General features: G+C 44.4%; 1 protein-coding gene across 2 annotated transcripts; it reads right to left on the bottom strand.

Annotated features, from left to right (window-relative positions):
* Positions 1 to 5,708: 5,708 nt before the first annotated feature.
* LOC124043013 lies at positions 5,709 to 11,327 on the bottom strand. Of its 2 annotated transcripts, none has more exons than XM_046361194.1 (3): positions 10,903 to 11,327; positions 9,066 to 10,206; positions 5,709 to 7,866 (listed from the first exon to the last, which is right to left on the bottom strand). In XM_046361194.1, exons 2-3 carry the CDS (start codon positions 10,173 to 10,175, stop codon positions 7,759 to 7,761), a joined length of 1,218 nt encoding a protein of 405 aa, XP_046217150.1. In that variant the 5' UTR covers positions 10,176 to 10,206; positions 10,903 to 11,327; the 3' UTR covers positions 5,709 to 7,758. The 2 variants fall into 2 exon arrangements, with proteins under 2 accessions (XP_046217150.1, XP_046217151.1); XM_046361195.1 differs by having other exon boundaries at positions 9,066 to 10,202.
* Positions 11,328 to 15,542: the final 4,215 nt, after the last annotated feature.

Genomic DNA, 15,542 nt, shown 5'->3' with positions numbered 1-15,542 from the left:
CTCCTTGCAGACTGGCAGCTCCTTGCAGACTGGCAGCTCCTTGCAGACTGACAGCTCCTTGCAGACTGACAGCTCCTTGCAGACTGACAGCTCTTTGCAGACTGGCAGCTCCTTGCAGACTGACACCTCTGGCTGCTTCATGCAGACTGACAGCTCCTTGCAGACTGGCAGCTCCTTGCAGACTGGCAGCTCCTTACAGACTGACAGCTCCTTGCAGACTGACAGCTCCTTGTAGACTGGCAGCTCCTTGAAGACTGGCAGCTCCTTGCAGACTGACAGCTCCTTACAGACTGACATCTCTGGCTGCTTCATGCAGACTGACAGCTCCTTGCAGACTGGCAGCTCCTTGCAGACTGGCAGCTCCTTGCAGACTGGCAGCTCCTTACAGACTAACAGCTCCTTGCAGACTGACAGCTCCTTGTAGACTGGCAGCTCCTTGCAGACTGGCAGCTCCTTGCAGACTGACACCTCTGGCTGCTTCATGCAGACTGACAGCTCCTTGCAGACTGGCAGCTCCTTGCAGACTGGCAGCTCCTTACAGACTGACAGCTCCTTGCAGACTGACAGCTCCTTGTAGACTGGCAGCTCCTTGAAGACTGGCAGCTCCTTGCAGACTGACAGCTCCTTACAGACTGACATCTCTGGCTGCTTCATGCAGACTGGCAGCTCCTTGAAGACTGGCAGCTCCTTGCAGACTGACAGCTCCTTACAGACTGACATCTCTGGCTGCTTCATGCAGACTGACAGCTCCTTGCAGACTGGCAGCTCCTTGAAGACTGGCAGCTCCTTGCAGACTGACAGCTCCTTACAGACTGGCAGCTCCTTGCAGACTGGCAGCTCCTTGCAGACTGGCAGCTCCTTGCAGACTGACAGCTCCTTGCAGACTGACATCTCTGGCTGCTTCATGCAGACTGACAGCTCTTTGCAGACTGACAGCTCCTTGCAGACTGGCAGCTCCTTGCAGACTGGCAGCTCCTTACAGACTGACAGCTCCTTGCAGACTGACAGCTCTGGCTGCTTCATGCAGACTGACAGCTCCTTGCAGACTGACAGCTCCTTACAGACTGACAGCTCCTTGCAGACTGGCAGCTCCTTGCAGACTAGCAGCTCCTTGCAGACTGACAGCTCCTTGCAGACTGACAGCTCTTTGCAGACTGGCAGCTCCTTGCAGACTGACAGCTCCTTGCAGACTGACAGCTCCTTGCAGACTGGCAGCTCCTTGCAGACTGGCAGCTCCTTACAGACTGACAGCTCCTTGCAGACTGACAGCTCCTTGCAGACTGGCAGCTCCTTGCAGACTGGCAGCTCCTTGCAGACTGACAGCTCTGGCTGCTTCATGCAGACTGACAGTTCTGGCTGCTCCATGTAGACTGGCAGCTCTGGCTGCTCTATGCAGGCTGACAGCTCTGACTGCTCCATGCAGGCTGACAGCTCTGGCTGCGCTGAACAGACAGGAGACTCCAGGTAGCGCAGGAGAGGAGAAAGGCTCTGATAGCACTGAACAGGCGGGAGGCTCCGGCAGCGCAGGAGAGGCGAGGCGCACTGTAGGCCTGATGCGTGGTGCTAGCACTGGTGGTACTGGGCCGAGGACACGCACAGGAAGCCTGGTGCGGGGAGCTGCTACCGGAGGGCTGGGGTGTGGAGGTGGTACGGGATAGACCGGACCGTGCAGGCGTACTGGAGCTCTTGAGCACCGAGCCTGCCCAACCTTACCTGGCTCGATGCCCACTCTAGCCCGGCCAATACGAGGAGTAGGAATATACCGCACCGGGCTATGCACCTGCACTGGGGACACCGTGCGCACCACTGCATAACACGGTGCCTGCCCGGGCTCTCTAGCCTCCCGGTAAACACAGGAAGTTGGCTCAGGTCTCCTACCTGAGCCAACTGCTCTATAATTAATTATTATTAATTATACCTGCAGTAATTATCCTTACTGCAGGTATTTCCCCCAATATTTGGAACCAAGGATTGGTCATACTAATGTAGACAAATTTGACCAAAATAATTACAGAGGAACTTGAGCAACTTGGGGAAAATTCCTTGCAGTATCATAAATAGCAGACTATGTCATTTCCTATTTTCAATCCCTATTTACTATGTCATATGTCACGTCCTGAGCATTGGATGTCTAAAAAGTAATCGTACCACGAATATAAAAATACAAATAAAATTAAACAAAAAAACACATTTAATGATATTCAAAAAAGGTCAGAAAATCTGTCTCAAAATGTTTCAATCAGTTACAGAACCAATTTCTCTATATGGCAGCGGAGTATGGGGTCCGCTGTCTAATAATGAATTTACCAAATGGGACAAACATCAATCGATGTACTGCATGCAGAGGTTTGCAAGACTGTATTGCAAGTGCAAAGAAAACCTCCAAATAATGCATGTAGAACAGAATTGGACCAATACACCGTCCTTATTCGAATAGAAAAAAAGAGCCATCATATTTTACAGCCATCTAAAAACAAGTGACCCCAAAACATTCCATCACACAGCTCTACAATGTCAAGAGATGAAACAAGAGAAGATTCCCCTCAGCCAGCTGGTTCTGAGGCTCAGATCACTAACCCAAACCAACCCCATAGAGCCTGAAGACATCACTCAGAAAATCTGGCCAAAACAAATCATCACAAAACAAAAATAAAAATATATCACCCATTGGAGAGACACCACAAAAATAAAAGTCAACTTCAATACTATTTGGCTCTAAACAGACAGCACGTGGTGGCTGATTATCTGACCACTGTGGCTAATAGAAAACCAAGGAAAACATTGACTAGGTACAGAGTGAGCACAGTCTGTCTATAGAGACCGGTCGTCACAGGCAAACCTGGCTACCCAGAGAGTACAGGCTGTGCTCACTCTGCTCCAGGGGAGAGGTAGAGAGGTAGAGCTGAATTTCCTGTTACACTGTGACAAATACTCAGACCTAAGAGAAAATTTCTTTCCCAAAATGATTATTCAGTACAAATAATTTGAGACTATAAAAGATGAAGAAAAAAAATTGAATATTTATTGGGTGAAAAGCCAAATATGTGTCCTCCTACCACAACCTGAGGGACAGCCAGTGAAAAGTGCAATGTAATGTCAATAATATTTCCCGTTTTGTTTTGGCTTTTATACCATGTCAGGTGGATTCTAAGGTGGAGACTGGTCTACTACTATTGCTTTAACATATAGTTATTCTCATGAATATTGTTGTTGTAGTTGCTGTTAATAGTAATCCCATTTCCACAACCACTATTATTATTGCTGTTGGCCCCCCCGTTTTTGCTCTATGTATACTTTGACAATGTAAGTCATTTAACTTGCCATGTCAATAAATTCTATTGAATTGAATGGAGAGAGATTTCATATGTTCTTCTTCTACTTAGCTAGCTAATGCAGCCTACTCAAACATCCAGCACAAACAGGCACAAACAGGGGGGGGGGGTGATATGTTAGCTAGCCGGCTATGACTATCCAGCACTGGAACTCTTCCAAGTCAAGGTCAACGTTTGGTTTTACTCATTTATTGCCACCAGGGACAACCAGTGTTACTGATAAACTGCTTACTTACAGTACACTGTACTTCATGATTGTAGCGGGTTTATTAACCTGTTAGTTTACTTAGCTATGTTGACTATGACGTTACTTTAGCTAATATGGTGACAATGTGTGTAGTGGTTAGCGTTATAATGTGAAGGTTTAGCTTGGAAAGGTTTTTTCACCTGGTAACAGACAGCTGATTTGTTGTGCATTGAAGTCGACGAGCAAAGAGAAAAGGTGAGAGGAGGAGAGCGCGTAGATGCCAGAAGGAATGCAATGAGTTGCTATGGAAGAGAACTGTGTTTACGTGTGATCCGGGGATTATTCATTCCAATGATTCTGTTGAAAAACATTTCTTAAACGGAAGCAAACAGAATGAAACTATCATGACCAGATGATCACACAGGAGGCAGATGGTTGGAGTCTTACAATATTTATTAATCCAACAGGGTAAGGCAAGAGAATGGTTGTGGACAGGCTAAAGGTCAAAACCAGATCAGAGTCCAATAGGTACTGAAGGGCAGGCAGAATCAAGGTCAGGGCAGGCAGGATGATCAGGCAGGCAGAAAAGTAGTCCAGAGTCAGGCAGGGGTCAGAACCGGGAGGACTATAAAAAGAGAATAGAAAAGGAGCACAGGAAAAACACGCTGGTTGACTTGACTAAACATACAAGACGAACTGGCACAGAGAGACAGGAAACACAGGGATAAATACACTGTGGAAAACAAGCGACACCTGGAGGGGGTGGAGAGAATCACAGGAACAGGTGAAACAGAATCAGGGCGTGACAGAAACATACATTTGACCAATAGAAATTCTCGTTTGCAACTGTTCGACTAATGATTACACCCTAGATCACCTAGATGCATGCAAGAGTGTGCAAGGCGGTATTGAATGCATCACCAACTGTCACCTCAACATTTTCTCTCAAACTATGTGCACCTACGTTGTAAACTTTCATTCATAGGCTAGGTTGTAGCAACCTCGTGATGGGTACAGGGAACATTCTAGCATCACGTAGTAGTCTAAACCTATCGCTGTTACATTGAACTGGGTGAATGGAATATGAATGGCAGTCATCCAGTATGCTCTTATAGAAATAAGGCTATGCTCATAAAAACAAATGTCTGTCCTCCCACATCTTAAATGGCACCAACTGCCACTGTTCTACAGTAATATCATCAGTGCTGAAATTATCCTTAGGCACATGTATATAATGAGCTTATACCTTCGCCAATATCTTACCCTAACCACTAGAAAGGGAAACACAAAACTAGGGGTAACTTCATATCCTCAAAGTGTTGGGGTAGCAGGTATCCTAGTGGTTAGAGTGTAGGGGAGGTAGGTAGCCTAGTGGTTAGAGTGTTGGGGAGGCAGGTAGCCTAGTGGTTAGAGTGTTGGGGAGGCAGGTAGCCTAGTGGTTAGAGGGTTGGGGAGGCAGGTAGCCTAGTGGTTAGAGGGTTGGGGAGACAGGTAGCCTAGTGATTAGAGTGTTGGGCCAAATCGAATCCCTGAGCTGATGCGATAAAAATCTGTTCTTCTAACCCTGAACAAGGTCGTTAACCTGCTGATCCTAGGCTTTAATTGTAAATACGAATGTGTTCTTAACCGACTTGCCTACTTAAGTAAAAGGTTACAAAAATATATAAAAATAATAACGTACATATGCAAGTGTGAGATTTTTAAATGATCATCTTAATGTGTATAAGAAAAGGGATACTATGGACTCTTCTTTGGATGGTGTTTTTACCAGACGTGAGAACAGTCTTAATATTCTGTGAATATACAGCCACAGGTCATGATCAGTTGTGGAATGTATAAGCATCAGCCGGATGAGGCCATACATGTTCTCCTGGGATGATTTCATATGATTAGGAGTGAGGGGGTTATACCTTCTGGTTGGAAATGTGCAGTAATATCACCTGTTGTAAAGCTGACCTCTAACTTCATGACAAATATTTCAGTCTCCTGAGGGGGAATAGGTTTTGTCGTGTCCTCTTCACGGCTGTCTTGGTGTGATTGGACCATGTTAGTTTGTTGGTGATGTGGACACCAAGAAACTCTCAATCTGCTCCACTGCAGCCCTGTCTATGAGAATGGGGGCATGCTCGGTCCTCTTTTTCCAGTAGTCCACAATCATCTCCTTAATCTTAGTCTCTGACCATGATTGGGAGTCCCATAGGGCGGCGTACAATTGACCCAGCGTTGTCCGGGTTTTGGCCGGTGTAGGCCGTCATTGTAAATAAGAATGTGTTCTTAACTGACTTGCCTAGTTAAATAAAAACTAAGCATGACAAGCCCCAATGTGCACAGGCAAGTTCAATGACAGATGGGTGGAGATTTAGCTTTTTATGTAATAAACGACTGCCAATAACCAACCAATGTCTTTCTCCCTGAAGTTTGAGTACAGTGGTGAGCTGAAGATACAGCACTGTTTCCACCCCTCAATTAGCTCACCAGTCCAGACAGTTTACCAAGTATTCATTTGTTGCTGATTCACATGCTGTATGGAATGTCAGTCCCCTGACCCATAAGGTCAGATGAATGATAATATGTGGAATGTGTGAACCTTCTCACAGTGTACACATTTCTCAGCCCTATAATTAACTCTTACCCAAACAACACAACCAATTTGCTTGATGTGGCCTTTTTATTTTTATTTTACCTTCATTTAACCAGGCAAGTCAGTTAAGAACACATTCTTATTTTCAAAGATGGCCTGTTCAGGGGCAGAACGACAGATTTGTACCTTGTCAGCTCAGGGGTTTGAACTCGCAACCTTACGGTTACTAGTCCAACGCTCTAACCACTAGGCTACGCTGCCGGCCTTTACGAGGCCTTTGAACTACGAGCTGACCCATGGCGACCCTGCGTCTGATGCCAAAATACACAGGCAGCTTATTGTGCAGGGATATAAATAATGTCGCTGAGTAAGGAGAATGGAACTAGCAGTCTCTCTGGTCACCCAAATGCCATCTGTGTGGATGAATCATCATCAGTGCTATGTAAAAGTGTACTGTACCATGTGTCATCAAGCAACACCAGCTGTGTCATGGTGATGAATTATATTATTATTTTTCTTAATGATGAGGACACAAAAGTGGGTTGTGCTCTCTTGGGACATTCATTGTTTTCTTGTATTGGCTTGTGTACAGAGAGTTAAGGACAGTCACCACTGTAGTTACAGACTGGGTTAAGGACAGTCACCACTGTAGTTACAGACTGGGTTAAGGACAGTCACCACTGTAGTTATAGACTGGGTTAACCACAGTCACTACTGTAGTTATAGACTGTGTTAGGGACAGTCACCCCTGTAGTTACAGACTGCGTTTAGGACAGTCACCACTGTAGTTACAGACTGTGTCAAGGACAGCCACTACTGTAGTTATAGACTGTGTTAAGGGCAGTCACTACTGTAGTTATAGACTGTGTTAAGGGCAGTCACCACTGTAGTTATAGACTGTGTTAAGGACAGTCACTACTGTAGTTATAGACTGGGTTAAGGACAGTCACTACTGTAGTTATAGACTGGGTTAAGGACAGTCACTACTGTAGTTATAGACTGGGTTAAGGACAGTCACTACTGTAGTTATAGACTGGGTTAAGGACAGTTACTACTGTAGTTATAGACTGGGTTAAGGACAGTCACTACTGTAGTTATAGACTGTGTTAAGGGCAGTCACTACTGTAGTTAACTATTAATAAATAATGTCTCCGTCTTAATTTGGTTGGTACTGGTAATAAAAACAATTTGCAGTCATACATACTGTGTGTGTGTGTGTGTGTGTGTGTGTGTGTGTGTGTGTGTGTGTGTGTGTGTGTGTGTGTGTGTGTGTGTGTGTGTGTGTGTGTGTGTGTGTGTGTGTGTGTGTGTGTGTGTGTGTGTGTGTGTGTGTGTGTGTGTGTGTGTGTGTGTGTGTGTTCATCGTTGACTAAATTAGATGGAATGAAAAGAAAGACAAACTAAGAAACTAAATCAAATATGAGTGGTATCACTTCTGAGGTGCCTAATGTGAGGCTGGAGCATTGTCCAGGATTCATTAGGATGCATCCTCAAGACAACAATCCATTTGTTGGGTTGAATGTCCATCTGGAGGCCCAGGGATGAAGGACTCCTTCAACCCTGGGAGTATGAGCAGGAGGCAGCCTAGACTTGTACACCAGGATGAGTGTCTCTTGCAGGGCGTCTATGTGAGGGACAACAGGCTAGAGAAGATGGATTCACTGTTTGGAGAGGTTGAGGCTCTCAGGCTTTGAAGGGAACCTGGTACCCATACTGCCCTCTATGGCCTGTAGTGTCTCCTCCTGCTGTTTGCATCGATCCCTCACCTAGAAATTAGGGAACACAGTAGATTAGAACACTGACAACTGTGTTTTCGATTGAAGCTACAGTTTTTACATGTTTAGATCACAGCTCAGATTATTCCAGATTAAACCAGGCTGATGGAAATAGGACACCACAATAGGGAATTTTGTATAAGCATTTATGTCAGAAGCTTAAACGTACAGTATCCATATTAGGACAGCCTGAGTCAGACACCAACTCCTCCATATTAGGACAGCCTGAGTCAGACTCCAACTCATCCATATTAGGACAGCCTGAGTCAGACTCCAACTCATCCATATTAGGACAGCCTGAGTCAGACTCCAACTCATCCATATTAGGACAGCCTGAGTCTGACTCCAACTCGTCCATATCAGGACAGCCTGAGTCAGATGCAAACTCATCCATATCAGGACAGCCTGAGTCAGACACCAACTCGTCCATATTAGGACAGCCTGAGTCAGACACCAACTCGTCCATATTAGGACAGCCTGAGTCAGACACCAACTCGTCCATATCAGGACAGCCTGAGTCAGACGCCAACTCATCCATATTAGGACAGCCTGAGTCAGACGCCAACTCATCCATATTAGGACAGCCTGAGTCTGACACCAACTCATCAATATTAGGACAGCCTGAGTCTGACTCCAACTCGTCCATATTAGTACAGCCTGAGTCTGACGCCAACTCATCCATATTAGGACAGCCTGAGTCTGACTCCAACTCATCCATATTAGGACAGCCTGAGTCTGACTCCAACTCATCCATATTAGGACAGCCTGAGTCTGACTCCAACTCATCCATATTAGGACAGCCTGAGTCTGACGCCAACTCATCAATATTAGGACAGCCTGAGTCTGACTCCAACTCGTCCATATTAGTACAGCCTGAGTCTGACGCCAACTCATCCATATTAGGACAGCCTGAGTCTGACTCCAACTCATCCATATTAGGACAGCCTGAGTCTGACTCCAACTCATCCATATTAGGACAGCCTGAGTCTGACTCCAACTCATCCATATTAGGACAGCCCGAGTCTGACTCCAACTCATCCATATTAGGACAGCCTGAGTCTGACTCCAACTCATCCATATTAGGACAGTCTGAGTCTGAGGCCAACTCTTTATGACTCTGATGCTATCTGTACACAGATACGATGCCAGCTAGATGAAATGTGAATGTTCTTTTTCACTTCTCCACTCACCATATCAGTGTAGCGTATGAGAACTGGGCGAATCTTAAGCTCCATCAGCAGGTCTCCCAGAAGTATCTTCTGATGGTAACTTTCCATCCTCAGCCTCCTCTCCAGCTCTAGCCCTGGGTTGAGGACCAGCTCCTCTGTCTTCCTTTCCCCCACATCGCTGGCCTCCTGCTGGGCCCCACTTTCTACCATCAACCTCTCCTGTCGGAGCTTGGCCTGGAGGTCCTGGATCCTGTAGGTGGCCTTCTCTAACCTCACCTCCAGAGATAGCACCCTATGCTCTTTCCCGGTCAAAGCCATGAGCTCCATCCTAGACTCCATCAGTCTGGCTTGGGCCTCTCCGGCCATTCCCTCCCCTCTCCTTTCTACCTCAACCAGGATATATTCATCACTCGCTTCCCGGCCAGTAGACCTCATTGGGGCTGTCTTGGTAACCTCCAACTCACTGGCCCCTACACTTCTACCCCTGTGCCCACACTGGTGCAGGTTCACCCACTGATAGGCAAGTTGAGCAGCCCTAGAGCTCTTATAGAGGATATCTGGTACAAGCGATTGGACGTTGGCGAACCGCTCAGTGAACCGCTCAACCCCATCAGTATTGGTCAGTAGACTCAAGTTCTCTGCCTTGATTGGACCAGGGGCGAGCATCAAAGCCCATCTGCGTCGGAGAACAAGGAGCTCATTGGCCACCTTAGTCACAGATGTATGGGGCGGGCTTTGAGGGTCAGAGGTGAAAGGGACAGTCTGATCAGAAGAAGCGACAGTGCTCTCGTCTTCCTCAGTTACGTACAGGTTCTCGCAGAGAGGGACTGCCACTTTCTCGTCAAAGGTCTCTTTCATGGCGCCGAGATATTCCACGAAAGAGAGAAGCCAGGTGATGCAACGCTTTATTTCCGAGTCGCTGTAGCCACTGACTGCCACCGCAGGCTCCTCTTGAACCCTGGAGAGGAGAACCCGCAGCTGCTCCAAGGTGTGGATTTCATCCTGCTGCTTTGTTGTTAGGGCACTCAAGACTGGGTGAAGAGCGTCCATGTTGAAGGAGTGTTTGCATTGCTGGACATGGTCCTGGAAGGAGGCTATCTCTCTCTTGAGGCACGTGTACAGGTTATCCATAGCTCGTGCTTTTCCACCGAGCAGCACCTATCTGAGACAATATTTTCCATTACACCAATGAGACACACTGTCCAAACAACACATTAATTCACTTTCGCAAAAAAAGCGTTTTTAGTTCGGACCCTGTCCTGTCTATACTGTATGTTTGCTCTGACACTAATGGTATTATGCTGACAACTAAGTGAAATGGAAACATTTTCTTATGACCCCTCCTGCACATTTCTCCAGTTGCAAATGCGTTGTTATTATATCATGTGTATGTTGCCTAGCAACTCAAGATGCATTAGTGAAATCGTCAAATCATTCAATTTTGCACTTAGGGGAAAAAACAACTGACAGGGGTGATGAAAAGTGTTTTCACAGGACTCCTGAAAGGTCCATCTTTTAAGTGGTCGTGTAGTTCGAGGCAAATGAAACACTACACAATGGTGCTCAAATTTTCCATTGCTCATTCTTGAGTTTAATTGAAAGGAGCAGAGTGAATGGACGGGTGCTGTTTGGACCAAAGCTAACACCCAAGACAGAACATTAGACTGACGAGATGAAAGGTTTGAGGGGAAAATGTTCCAGCTTTGCTTTAATTTCTTGTTGAATTGTAAAGAAACAGTGGGGACCTTCAAGTCTGAAGGCTTTAAGAAGAACACTGGCCATGAGACTTAAAAATAATTAGACAGGCAGCACGGTATAAGTAAGAATGCGTGTGTGCATATGTGTGTCCATGACTTACCGTGGTAGGACTGGATGCTGGTCAGATCCTTCTGACACTTGTGATGTGCAATCCAGGCCTCTTGTCATTCTTCAATCCATCTCGGGAACATTCCCAGAGTCCTGCATTCCAGAAGAATTGTCCTGAGATCCGAGATGTCACTAGAAAAAGACAGAGTTCTTGAAAAGTTTAACCATTCTCTCCAAGGAAACTTCTATAGCCACACAACCCTAAACAGACACTTCAAATCATAGTTTAGAGAACAGATTGCATTAACTTTTGGGATTCAACAATAACATTGTCAGGTATACATAGGGGATGGGACTGTATTGTTGTACAAGTGGTTGCCAAGGTAATAAACATGTCTCCCTCACAGTGGCAACCATAGGCTCAAACATGCGGTCTCTAAGCAATGACAGGGGCGTGATATCACTTCTGTTGCACTGGCTGTCTGGGCCCTGTCAATGTGTTGAGAGGTGAGTGTCACAGTCTGCAGGACTTCTAAAAGCTTTTCTGTTTACACAGCACTATGTCGGTTAGCTGTGTTTTAGATAGTAAAGAAAGAGGCAGACAGGCATGGACTTAACCATGGGCTCATGAGTGAATGAGGCTTATTCAGACATTGCAGTAGCCTACTGCTCCTTTGGGTTTAGTATAGTATAATATAGTACAGTATTGCATTGCATAGTACTGTATAATATAGTATAGCATAGAACAGTATAATATAGTATAGTATAATATAATACAGTATTGTATTTCATAGCACAGTATAATATAGAATACCATAGTATTGTATAATATGGTATAGCAGAATAATATAGTACTGTATACTATAGTATAATATAGTACAGTATTGTTTTGCATAGTACTGTATAATATAGTAAAGCATAGTACAGTATAATATAGTACAGTATTGTATTGCATAGTACTGTATAACATAGTATAGCATAGTACAATATAATATAGTATAGTACAGTGTAGTAGTCGATCAAAAGCAAAGACTGAGTGTTGTCTTCAAGCATTTAGGGCTCCTTTTTTACTATTAGATAAAAAGGAGCAGAATGAGAAAAATAATAATGAATAATTCAGACACTTTCAAAATAAGTTAAACGGTTAAGTGATTAAAGTTTCTTTTTAAAGAATTCTGTGGAGCATATTGACAAAGAGAAAATTATACAAGTAAACCTTTTGCTTGAGCAATTTAGGCAGTGATTGAGTTGTGTTTGGTACATTTTACATTTACGTGACTTAACAGATACTCTTATCTAGAGCGACTTACAGGAGAAAATATGGCTAAGTGCCTTGTCTCAAGGGCACATTGGCAGATTATTCACCTATTCGGCCCAGGATTTGAACCAGCTACCTTTCAGTCACTGGCTCAACATTCTTAACCGCTAGGTTACCTACCTTCCACCATTAGGATTGAGAAACTTTTGGGTGAGTAATATGAAGTTGTCCATCTCAGTCAGTGTGGTATGTGTGTTGAAAAACAGCTTGCCTAATACTGTGCGTGCATGAAAAATATCTCTCACAGTACACTTAAGCAATAAGGCCCGAGGGGGTGTGGAATATGGCCAATATAATACGGCTCAGGGCTGTTATGTGCCTGGATACAGCGTTAAGCTGTGGTATATTGGTCATATACCACAAACCCCCGAGGTGCCTTATTGCTGTTATAAACTGGTTACCAACGTAATTAGAGCAGTAAAAATACATGTTATGTCATACCAGTGGTTTACAGTCTGATATACCATGGCTTTCAGCCAATCATCATTCAGAGTTCGAGCCACCCAGCTTATAAAGTCCAGTAAATGAAATGAAATCAAATGTTCCGAATACTACAGGTGTAGTAGACCTTACAGTGAAATGCTGAATACAACAGGTGTAGTAGACCTTACAGTGAAATGCTGAATACAACAGGTGTAGTAGACCTTACAGTGAAATGCTGAATACAACAGGTGTAGTAGACCTTACAGTGAAATGCTGAATACAACAGGTGTAGTAAACCTTACAGTGAAATGCTGAATACAACAGGTGTAGTAGACCTTACAGTGAAATGCTGAATACTACAGGTGTAGTAGACCTTACAGTGAAATGTTGTATACAACAGGTGTAGTAGACCTTACAGTGAAATGTTGTATACAACAGGTGTAGTAGACCTCACAGTGAAATGTTGTATACAACAGGTGTAGTAAACCTTACAGTGAAATGTTGTATACAACAGGTGTAGTAAACCTTACAGTGAAATGCTGAATACAACAGGTGTAGTAGACCTTACAGTGAAATGTTGTATACAACAGGTGTAGTAAACCTTACAGTGAAATGCTGAATACAACAGGTGTAGTAGACCTTACAGTGAAATGCTGAATACTACAGGTGTAGTAGACCTTACAGTGAAATGTTGTATACAACAGGTGTAGTAGACCTTACAGTGAAATGTTGTATACAACAGGTGTAGTAAACCTTACAGTGAAATGCTGAATACAACAGGTGTAGTAGACCTTACAGTGAAATGTTGTATACAACAGGTGTAGTAAACCTTACAGTGAAATGCTGAATACAACAGGTGTAGTAGACCTTACAGTGAAATGTTGTATACAACAGGTGTAGTAAACCTTACAGTGAAATGCTGAATACAACAGGTGTAGTAGACCTTACAGTGAAATGTTGTATACAACAGGTGTAGTAGACCTTACAGTGAAATGTTGTATACAACAGGTGTAGTAGACCTTACAGTGAAATGCTGAATACAACAGGTGTAGTAGACCTCACAGTGAAATGCTGAATACTACAGGTGTAGTAGACCTTACAGTGAAATGTTGTATACAACAGGTGTAGTAGACCTTACAGTGAAATGTTGTATACAACAGGTGTAGTAGACCTTACAGTGAAATGTTGTATACAACAGGTGTAGTAGACCTTACAGTGAAATGCTGTATACAACAGGTGTAGTAGACCTTACAGTGAAATGCTGAATACTACAGGTGTAGTAGACCTTACAGTGAAATGCTGAATACTACAGGTGTAGTAGACCTTACAGTGAAATGTTGTATACAACAGGTGTAGTAGACCTTACAGTGAAATGCTGAATACAACAGGTGTAGTAGACCTTACAGTGAAATGCTGAATACAACAGGTGTAGTAGACCTTACAGTGAAATGTTGTATACAACAGGTGTAGTAGACCTTACAGTGAAATGCTGAATACAACAGGTGTAGTAGACCTTACAGTGAAATGCTGAATACAACAGGTGTAGTAGACCTTACAGTGAAATGCTGAATACAACAGGTGTAGTAGACCTTACAGTGAAATGCTGAATACAACAGGTGTAGTAGACCTTACAGTGAAATGCTGAATACAACAGGTGTAGTAGACCTTACAGTGAAATGCTGAATACAACAGGTGTAGTAGACCTTACAGTGAAATGCTTACATACAGGCCCTTAACCAACAAAGCAGTTTTAAGAAAATACCAGAAGAAAAAAAAGATAAGAAAAACAAATAATTCAAAAGCAGCAGTAAAAGACAATGCCGGGGCAATATACAGGGGGTATCGGTACAGAGTCAATGTGGAGGCTATATACAGGGGGTATCGGTACAGAGTCAATGTGGAGGCTATATACAGGGGTATCGGTACAGAGTCAATGTGGAGGCTATATACAGGGGGTATCGGTACAGAGTCAATGTGGAGGCTATATACAGGGGGTATCGGTGCAGAGTCAATGTGGAGGCTATATACAGGGGGTATCGGTACAGAGTCAATGTGGAGGCTATATACAGGGGGTATCGGTACAGAGTCAATGTGGAGGTTATATACAGGGGGTATCGGTACAGAGTCAATGTGGAGGCTATATACAGGGGGTATCGGTACAGAGTCAATGTGGAGGCTATATACAGGGGGTATCGGTGCAGAGTCAATGTGGAGGTTATATACAGGGGGTATCGGTACAGAGTCAATGTGGAGGCTATATACAGGGGTATCGGTACAGAGTCAATGTGGAGGTTATATACAGGGGGTATCGGTACAGAGTCAATGTGGAGGTTATATACAGGGGTATCGGTACAGAGTCAATGTGGAGGTTATATACAGGGGTATCGGTACAGAGTCAATGTGGAGGTTATATACAGGGGGTATCGGTACAGAGTCAATGTGGAGGTTATATACAGGGGTATCGGTGCAGAGTCAATGTGGAGGCTATATACAGGGGGTATCGGTACAGAGTCAATGTGGAGGCTATATACAGGGGGTATCGGTACAGAGTCAATGTGGAGGCTATATACAGGGGGTATCGGTGCAGAGTCAATGTGGAGGCTATATACAGGGGTATCGGTGCAGAGTCAATGTGGAGGCTATATACAGGGGGTATCGGTACAGAGTCAATGTGGAGGTTATATACAGGGGGTATCGGTACAGAGTCAATGTGGAGGTTATATATATCACAGGGGGTTATATCGGTACAGAGTCAATGTGGAGGTTATATACAGGGGTATCGGTACAGAGTCAATGTGGAGGTTATATACAGGGGGTATCGGTACAGAGTCAATGTGGAGGTTATATACAGGGGTATCGGTGCAGAATCAATGTGGAGGCTATATACAGGGGGTATCGGTACAGAGTCAATGTGGAGGCTATATACAGGGGGTATCGGTACAGAGTAAATG

The sequence above is a fragment of the Oncorhynchus gorbuscha genome, linkage group LG09 (genome assembly GCF_021184085.1).
Source record: "Oncorhynchus gorbuscha isolate QuinsamMale2020 ecotype Even-year linkage group LG09, OgorEven_v1.0, whole genome shotgun sequence".
In the NCBI taxonomy this organism is placed as follows: domain Eukaryota; kingdom Metazoa; phylum Chordata; class Actinopteri; order Salmoniformes; family Salmonidae; genus Oncorhynchus; species Oncorhynchus gorbuscha.
The sequence above is the reverse complement of the archived record's forward strand: the minus strand, read 5'-3'. Positions and strand labels throughout refer to the sequence as shown.